We start from the raw sequence: 10443 nt of genomic DNA on the forward strand, positions 1-10443 counted from the left end.
CCCGTGTTCATGTTGTAACTTTATTAGCAGAATAAGTTGATGATAACTGATAAATGGTAACCCAGCAGAGTCTTGTTGCCACTTTTTCTTGTTTATGAAACACAAGGAAAGGAAAATATGGCATATGTGTTGTCATCTATTAAATGGATATTAGAGAAGTAGATGACTTGGTCGGCCTTACCAAATTGACTCAACCAAATCTAGGTTTATTTTATTCTTTTTCGTTTTATTTTTCAGTAGTCATTAGAGGTTCCTGAACAATTCCCAGATCTTACATCAACTTGTTTAGGCTACCTTATTTCAACTTCACATGTAGTTGAATTCTCAAAATAAAGGATTAGCAAGAAAAGTAGTCCCATATAACATCACTCTAGCTAATACACTCATGATTTTTATAGTACTGTCTGTTTTATTCAAAGTACAAGAATCCCCCTCCTCCTAAGTATCCTGTGTAATCACTAATCACAAGAACAGATCCAACTCCTAATACAGCTGTCAAGACTGAATAATACAAAATGTGTTTTCTCTTTTTACATAAGAATCTAATGGACAAGGAATGAAGCAATATCAAATACATGTATCCAGAATGTGAATAAAATGAAATCTCGCACAATAAAACTCTGAGACAGCTAAGAAAAACTCGAGATGCATCTAGTTCTATTCTACAAAACCATGGCGAAGGACATCATCAATATCATCAACCAATTGAAGTTTCCAAGCAGAACTGAGGTACCTGGAAGAGGAAAACCAAAGAAAAGTGACAAGCCAATCAGACTGTACTGCTGTATATATCATGATTCCTTCATGCTGTTTGTGTACTAATTTTAAGATGCTTGTCTTACAGACTCCAATCATCAAATGATCGCATTCTATTTTCTTTCTTTCTTTTTAATTTTATCAAAAATAATAAAAAAGAAAATTTAAGAAATCCATGCTATGATGCATGAAGTTATGGGCAGAACGGTTCTTACCATGACTACTGTCAACCAAGTTAACTGATGTTCCTGGGGTTTGACTTGCAGATTTATTGGACACTGTGATCCCCAAACTGGCACAATCTGCTCCCAGTGTGCCTGATAACCAAAATATCCAAATTTCATATTAGCCCTTCTCTTCAAGATGCTGAAGAGGGTGCATGAAACATAATTTGTTGCGCTTTAACATAGTTTAAAGCAGAGGTACAAACTTGGATATGGTTCAACCTTCCTGCCTGAGTTACAACCAAATCATATTATATACTAAAAAGAAAGAAATGATGTTCTTACATTCACTGAAGCAAGGGAAGACTGTGACATTGAGAAGATTATAGGCACCCTGTTTGCATTCACAGGTATGGGTGTGATCCAACTTCTTTAAACAGGTGCCTTCTCCACAGTAGGCCCAGTAGCAAGCTGGAGAACCAAACAAACAAAATTTGAGGAATAATAGTAAGATTTAAGTTAAAAATATTACCAACCAGCCAATAAAACCATGGCAGACACAAGGTCTTGGTTCAAAGTATCCATCTCTCTCTCTCTCTCTGAATGCCATCGTTCCACCATCACTACTTCATACCTAGTAAGCTACTGCCATTATTTAAGCTTGTAAGATGTCCTTAAGGATAATTCTTTGCATCCAGCATATGAGCAACCTCAAAAACCAATAGATATCGATCCTTTGAACCATGCACATGGTGGTAAAGATTAGAAATAATAAGAGCTAAGTTATGGGTGATTACGGTCCCAAAAGGATTCATTGTGCGGAACATCTTTCTCTGGAACAGGAGAAGGTGCTGATGAGCAGGCGTAGTCCAGCGTGCCTGGAACAATTAATCATACCCACAAAGGTGGTCAATTACGTTAGTTAATAGAAATCCAATTTTGCTGCAAGAAGAAACCTATGCAATATAAAATAAAAATAAAACAACAGAGCTTTCACTCTGAGATCACATATTTGATTTCATGTGTTGATTTGTCTATTTAGGTGGGCACATCTCCACCATACTACGAACCGGAATCACCCATGTGATAAAGACAATTTACCAACTTGATTTTACTTTTGCCTTAATTAATTGCTTTCCAAAAGAAATTTTTAGGAACGTAGTTGCAGGGCAATTGCCATGTGGAGACATTAACTATGAGATGAGATTTTTTTTGGATTCGGTGGTATACACCATTAATAACTTCCCCCTGACCCCTTTTTCCCCAAAATGCTGGTTGGGGGATTTCATTCCGCTGGAACAAACCAGCTAACACACCAACGAGCCAGCCCTCGGTTGGTATGAAATGGACAAAAACTATCTACCAAATCTTCCTTTACCTAACTCCAAAACTGACTCTCAGAATGAACATGGAGACTTTTTTTTTGTCACCAAATTCAGTTTATATTAATCTGTATGAAATGGTTCCTGTTTCAAAACTCAAACTCCGGTGCTGCCTCCCCTCGTTCCATTCTCACAACTGAAACGCCATTGTTTCTGCTCTGCCCTGCTCTACTTGAGCAGGTTATACAGACCCTTCACCGTAGCGAAGATCTAGTGAGACCCACTATAAAATAATACCCCCATCATGCACTAGAGAGACAGTGCTTAAAGTAAGGTCCTCTCCGGTCAGTTCACAGTCAGTATGAGAACAACGAGCAACAAACAAACTCATTAACAAATGGGAGGGTACGTAGCAGGCAAAGAAAAGGTGCTGTACTGAGCATACAACAATTTCATCAAATCCAAAATCATATCCAGTTCTGTTTTTTGGATGGCAAAGGAAACTCATACAACGTAACTCAACAATTTCTTCGCAGGAGGATACTGAAACTTTAAAATTAAGCTGGAACTACTCACAGTTGGGAATCACGCAAGGTAGAATCTTGAAATGGTCTTCGTCTTCGCTACTGAGACGGGTTCGTTTCCAACCTGGTTCGCATTCGCATGTGTAGCCAAACGTGTAATTTAATGGGCTGCAGGTCCCCTTTCCACAGTTCACATCCTTGCATATATCCTCTATACACAATGGTCAAAATTGCAAACAAAGAAAATCCGTTGATTAAATCAGAAAAGTAAACCCAGATGAGATATGACGAACACACCAGTGATCCCATGACCCAGATAAGAAAAAAAACAATAACCAACAAAAATGAAACACTCAAGCTCTTAAAAAGGATAAAAGAATGAGAGAATAAGGCTGAAGAGTACCGGAAACTGGAGAGAAAAAGGGAGATAGAGGATCTCTCCATGCAGTTATGGGTTCCACAACAACGAGAGCGACGATGAAAATAGCGACCAGAGTTAAGGATGAAGAAGCCATCTCGATTCTCAGAGAGATAGAGAGAGAGAGAGAGAGAATGGGCGATGGAAGAGAAATTTATGGTATGCTCATGTATTTATCGGGTGATTGAATCACTTCAAAATGGACTTATCTCAGCCGGCCAAAGTCGAAACAATGACTCTTGTGCTTTGTGGACACCGGAGTTATTGTGGGTCGTTGGGAGATACGACTGAGAGACTTGAGAACCTGAGAGGTGAGAAACTGATTATTTTCTTTCTTTTTTTGTCCAAGGAGTGTAACCCGGGCCGTACCTCCTCCCCTGTGATATTTTGGGGGCGGCCCGGCACGGCCCAAGGCACGAGACCGCGCCGGCCCGTGCCATGCCATGGGCCGGATTGGTCCGTGGATCGAACTTTAGGTCAGGCCGGGTTGTGGATTGGGTTAAAGTTATTTATTTAAAAAATAAAATAAATCTTAATTTTTTATTTTATATGAATTTTGATAATATAATATAATATATTATATAAATATATATGACCACATCGACACGTGGACCACAGGCAATACGGCCCACTCGATCATGCTATACCGGTTTGACTCGCGAATCTAAAACCCCAAATCTAGCATGACCCATACAATCATGCCATACTGGACCCATCGTGCCAAGCCGTGTAGGACCGCGTGCGGCACAGCTTACACCTCTACCTACCGTGGTCGTTATTCATTAGCTTGAAACTTCGTTCTCAGTTCATCATAAATTGTCAGAAGCCACGCTATCCCTTCTTCCTTTATCTACGTGGCAACATCATCTCTGATTCAACCAACCCAATTAAAGAAGGTTATAATTGTGTCCAATAAATAAAGGATAATGTTTGCCCAATTTGGATTCAAACTGTTTTTTTAAAGTAGGGCAATTCTTCATCATTTATACATCTGTATATTTTCAATTTACATGTGATTAGAAACTCAATAAACTTTCATGAAATTAGTATGGATGTACAAAATTAAATGTAAAATAAATAAACAAAACATTTATCTGAACCAAAATCCTACTTAATGCTGAAGAGCTTTAAATTGAAATTCTAAAAAAGGATTTGATAAGCAATAAAATTAGATCTAGATTAATAGTATATAATATCGAAATCCAGTCTAATTTTGATATGATTCGACCCAAATCTTAAAGTGAATCAATCAAATTTGAGAATCTTGATATATCCAATCCGATCATTTTATAGTGTAAGGATGACAATTTTCATCCAATCTGATGAGCATTCATTTCGATGAGGTGGTTTTTTTTTTTTTTTTTGGAATAAGAAAGTATGGGGTGAGGACTGAGGATGGAGTTTGGGATTTTATAACCTGTACGAGTATCCCATACATTGAATATATTAAAATACCCCTAAAGCTTAGATATGGTCTTTCAAAACGTATTACATATAACATTGGTTATTTCACTTATTGTACATTTTAATATTTTTTATGTTCTTTTAATTGTTTATTGCTTATAATAAATAATTGGGTGCAGGGAGGGTTTGCATTTTCATTTGTGGAAAGGGTCTCAAATTTAAAAATTATCAAACCTGATATGAGTTTTGGGACGAATACAGGTTGAATGGTTTAAAAAGGTGGAAAGAAAAGACTTAAAATTTACAAATTCTTCCCCGAATCCGCGCCCGTTGTCATCTTGATTTTATTATTGAGAATTCGATGAACAAGTGTGGTTGTCGAACATCCTGCTAAAAAATCTTTTGGTACTCAAAATTCAACTGAGCTGGGATTTAGGAGGAAAGTTACGAGATAAGCTTTTAAATAAGCTATTAAATAAACATACACAACTCATCTACCACATTCTTCTCGATGATACTACAAAAGTCAACAAACATATACAACTATCGTCATCTTGGCTTCATCTCTTTGTTATGGAGATCGGTCTGTACAGAAACAGAATGTTTTGTTTGGGTTCGGATGTAGTAGGCACGTTAGTTAAGTACAATGAGTGAACATGTAATAGTTGTGTGACACATGTCACAGTTAACGTGTCTTTCATCCAAATGTTTTTATTCCATTAGACAGAAATTATCTTTGTCAAAATAATTAAAAATAAAAATAATAAAAAACGAAAATGCAAATGAGTCCTAACTCCCAATATGTTTAAGTTTTCATTTTTTATTGTTTTTATTTTTGATTATTTTGACAAAGATAATAAAATAATGGATAATTTCTGTCTAACAGAACAAAAACGTTTGGATGAAAGGCACATTAATTGGGACATGTCACACAGCTATTACATGCTCACTCACTCATTGTGCTTACCTAACGTGTCTACTACATCCGGACCCGTTCTGTTTTATACCTCTATATCTATTGTAAGAAAGAGAGGTGTGTAAATCGGGCTGCGCTGGACTAGCACAGCATGGCCCGTGTATAGCCCGTGAAAAATATAGGCTATGCCATGCTGAACCTTGGGCCAGGCCAGGCTGTAGATCGGATCAAGCTATAGTTTTTAAAATTTTTGAGAAAAAAATAATAAAGATTTTAAAATTTAACATAAATTAAAAAATAAACAAAAAATAAAAAAAAAATTTAAATTTTTATTTTATATGAATTTTGATGTATACAATTAAACCTAAAACCCAGGCCTGACACGGCCCATACGATCGTGCCGTGCCCATCACAGCCTGCAGTCCGTCGTGCCAGGCCATGGGCACAATTTACACCTCCAGAGAGAGAGAGGTTATAAATTCTAGCTTCTGACTCGGGAGGGGAGAAAAGAAAATCAAAGGTGTAGCAGTGAAAGTATGTTAGGTCGATTATATGATTTAAAATTTCATTCTCCTTCTCCAATCTGAATCCTGCCCAAAATTAACTCAAATCGGGAGTATTCCTAAATCCTAATTGAATTAAGTTTATCAACGAGTTGGGTCCATGGGTACTAAATCAGATACCTACCCATTTCCAAGAATTTGGCCCATCAAATTTTAACAAAATGATCCCATGCCTGCTGAAATGGGTTTCTTATTACGGTATTATTGCGTCCAATTAGATACAGTAGGAGGGTTAAACCAGGTTAGAGCCAAATCAGGCCCAAACCTAATAATTAGACTTCAAGCCTGGGCCTACTCCAACCCGATATCAAGGCTCAAGTTTTTAACACAAATCTATCAACTTAGGTGGGCTTGGGCTTGGGCTTGGGCTTGGGCTTGTGCAGATTTAGTTTAGACTAGGCGATCAAAGTCGGTTTTTAATTTTTTTCATTGATATTGACATTTATTTATTTTTTCTTACTTTGTCTTATAACATGAATAGAATACTTTATACTACTCAGTTGTGATTTGTTTAATCAGACGGCAATTTTTAAGTATGTAGGATCCACTAAATGATGGGTCAAGGGTCCTTTGTCGTACACATTTAATATTGGGGTCTACAAGCTACAACTCAACCAAAAGGTTTCCAATATCGGCCGGAGCCTTCTTTTTTCCACTTAGTTTTATGCCCAAAGGGGTTTGTTTGGGGGTTTGCTTAGATAAGCATTTAGAAGTTGAAAAGCTTTTGTTTTATAATTTGGTTTTCAAAAGTTGATTATTAAAGTATAAATATTGTTGAGATGGAGCCTGAAGGTGAATAACTGAATACCAGACTAGCTTATGTCAGAGTAAGATTGCCAATGCATACTTAAAAGTTAAAAAAGAGGAAATTAAGAAGCCTGGTAGAAAGATAAGCTTATCCAAACACGCCATTAAAGGCAGATTATGAATAAATAGAAGCAAGAGGGTACTCCGTCAGTTTTCATAATTTCTTGTCAAACTTGCTTTGTTATAATTTCACGTCAGACGACGGTTCTCACACGTTTTTCCTTTTAAAAGTAGAATCGCATCCAAACAGAGAATATAAAATTAGTTTAGTCTAATAGTCTTTGTATGATCTGGATTGAATATAATATTTTACTTAAGGTGGTGTTTGCCAACCTGAACCATTTTTGGGATCCCAATTCATGTAAGTTGGGGCCATCATCTATATCAAATTTCAGAGTCTAATTATTTCTAAAATTGAAATCATATGGGAAATACATCATTGTGTGCAAACGGCAAACCAATTCTTCTCTTACTTTCAACTGGGAATTCATTTTTGGATTCAGGGAATGTTTCTACTTTTGAGTGACACGGGTCCCGTGATCATTGATCAATATTGGAAGTTTGGAACCCAAGGTTTTTCTCAGAAATTGGAATCAATCACATTGGCAAACAGGACTTAAAAATGATACTCGAATTATATGGCGATAGGCATCTGAGTTTGGACATTTTCCTCTAAATCCCTAATGCTTCTAGAAGGGACGATAGAAGTCCCAAGTATGATTAAAAAAGTTGTTTGCGATCAATCGTAGTCGTGAAAAAAACATATATTTTTTAAGACAATAAATGTAGATGATTTTTGACCATGGGAGCAGTTGGGCTGTTATGTTTTTCTTCCATACACATTTACAATGACTTAAAACTTCCATGTGATCACTATTTCTTTATCCCCTCCTTTTTAGGCAGGATGAGGTCATCATGTTGAATTTTCAACAAGATATCTCTTGGTTTGCCTCTAGATCATTTAAGCACTAAATTATAACAGATGAGACAATAATAAGATTGACTAAGAATAAATATCAAATATAGAATGAAGAGTTCAATCCCCTTTCGTTGAAAGTTATTAATTTCTTATTCTCCCCCTCTCTCTCCTTTGCTTGCAAATGCAATCCACTATCAATTTACTTGAATTTGAATCCGACTCTGATCTGATCCAGGCAATTAGATTGTAATATTGAATCAAATACGAATTCCAAACTATTATTTTGAAGTCATTTTATTCATGATAAACAATATCAAATTCATGTTTAGTTCATTTTATTCATAAATTATAATATTCTATTCATTTTGAATATAATTTAGCAAGGGTATTTAATATCCAAGTCCAATCTAAATCAATGAATAAATACAAAGGGCAGCCTAGTGCAGACCAATGTAGGGTCAGGGGAGGGACAGATGTAGGCAACTTTACCTTTGTACAAACAAAGAGGTTGTTTTTAAGAGTTGAACCCTAGTCACCCAGGTTGCAATGGAGCAACCCAACTTCTGCGCCAAGGCCTATGGTTTCCATTTACAGCCTAGACCTATTTCTTTGATGGTTCTTTAAAAGAAACATAGCAAAGCATGCTTGTTCATTTATGAATACTAGTAAGTGTGTATGTGCTTTGCACGTGGCAATTCTAATTAAATGGCAATAATGAAAGTAATAATATATCCAAAATTTTCTATATATTTTTTATTTTTATTATTAATTGGATGCAAACCTCATCCAAATATGTGATAATCGGGTCGAATCGTGAAGTTTCAAATATCATTGATAGGCCTATTTGCTTAGCTAGACTCTTCTTTTTGTAATGTTTTATCTTTTTTGTGTATCTTTTTTTTTTTGTTTATTTATAAAAAAAAATGTAAGATTTGGAATTAAATGAGGTGAAAAGTAATAATCCAATTTGCAATTTAAACCTTACAATTAAATAGGGACTAAATTCAAAAATGAGTAATTTAGTCAAAATAAAGTTCCACAATCTTATTCATATTTTTAATAATAGTGTAAATATAAAATTATAGATGTGTTCAATTTTTTTTTCTTTTTTTTTTTGTATTTGTGAGTGTAAAAATAATTCTAATATGCCAAACATACTTTTTGTTTAATATGATAAATATATGATATTATATATGTGCTTGAATTTTTTTTTGCAAAGTTTTTGTATATTTTCATTTTTTATTTTTACATTTTATTAATTTTTATTATTTATTTATGACATTTAAGGTCAATACATCTCAAAATTTGAACTATTTATTATTTATTTTTATATTTAATTTTTGGCCAATTCTAAATTATGTGTTTTATTCTCATTATCAATAAAAATAATTCTTGTTTATTACACTTATTTTTTAATTTGATTAATAAAAATATCATAAGTGTGTCTAATTTTTTCTATATTTTTGTAATTTCTATATTTATTTCTATTTCAAAAATTTTATTACCTAACTATGACTTCATAAGTTGATCAATTTGATTTGGATGGTTAAATTACTTAGCCACCACTTGGATAAAAAATGGTTTTGTTTTTGAGTCACTTTTAAAATATATGGGTTTCTATTGTTAAAAATATTGGCATATATCTAATTAGTAGCATTTATTAGTGAAAATGACTTAAATATATGGTTTAATAAGAGAAAATGGGATTTAATACCTTAAGTATAAGACTTAATGATAGGAGATTAAATGAGGTGGAAAGTAATAATTGAAATTATATTTTCAACCCTTACAATTAGATGTGGACTAAATACATAGATATGGGCATTTTAGTTGCCATTAAAGATATATAGGGTTGAGAATTCTGCATGATGACAATGATAGTAATAATGTATCAAAAAATTATATTAATATGTTTTTTATTTTTTGTTTTTATATTTATATTTTTATTATTAATTGGATGCAGATTACAAAATCCAAATTTGATTACATAAAAAACCTCATCCAAATATCATTGGATTCTGTTGTAAAGCTTCAAGTATATTGATAAGCCTACATACTTGGCTAGATTCTTCTTTTTGTAATATTTTATCTTTTTGGTGTATCTTTTTTTTTGTTCATTTATCAAAGAAATATAATATTTAAATAGAAATAATTGAATGAAGTGAATGGTGCTATTCAATCCGAGGTGTGTCGAGCTGAACACACAACAAATAGTTTGGCCAATTGGATGAGGTCGAGACAGAAGGATGAAACCATGCACCGTAGTCTACAAGAATAGAGAGAATCAGAGGCTCGAGGAATTTATCCCCAGGTAGGCACTTCGACGCTCAAGTCAACAATGAAGAGAGAGAGATTGGTTGGGCTAAGGAGATAGAGAGCTAGTCCAAGCCAAGGATAGTAGTGTGTGCTAGATCCTAGAGAGCTTACCTTGAAGAGGAGATGCTTTTATATAGACCGAATACCCATGTTGTAGTCGGATGAGATCCGCAAAGTTGTCGAGATGAGGTCACCCACCAAGGTTCTTGGGAGGTCCCATTCGCTCTCTCCAACGAACCGCGTCTCCTTGTCCGTGTGAGACTCTACTTTCTCGTGAGGCCTCTTCGTGACACGGTTGTGGTGACATGTGTTGATGTGGCCCAATGTCACTAGC

At 34.8% G+C, this 10443-nt stretch overlaps 1 protein-coding gene across 1 annotated transcript; it reads right to left on the reverse strand.

The window, feature by feature from the left end:
• Window positions 1-360: 360 nt before the first annotated feature.
• LOC148848052 (uncharacterized) lies at window positions 361-3544 on the reverse strand. Its single transcript, XM_088948230.1, has 6 exons — window positions 3170-3544; window positions 2819-2977; window positions 1718-1798; window positions 1266-1391; window positions 972-1073; window positions 361-733 (listed from the first exon to the last, which is right to left on the reverse strand). Exons 1-6 carry the CDS (start codon window positions 3279-3281, stop codon window positions 663-665), a joined length of 651 nt encoding a protein of 216 aa, XP_088804356.1. The 5' UTR covers window positions 3282-3544; the 3' UTR covers window positions 361-662.
• Between the last annotated feature and the right edge of the window lie 6899 nt (window positions 3545-10443).

This window comes from Nelumbo lutea, chromosome 6 (assembly GCF_056320005.1).
Source record: "Nelumbo lutea isolate HS-2025 chromosome 6, American lotus-T2T, whole genome shotgun sequence".
In the NCBI taxonomy this organism is placed as follows: domain Eukaryota; kingdom Viridiplantae; phylum Streptophyta; class Magnoliopsida; order Proteales; family Nelumbonaceae; genus Nelumbo; species Nelumbo lutea.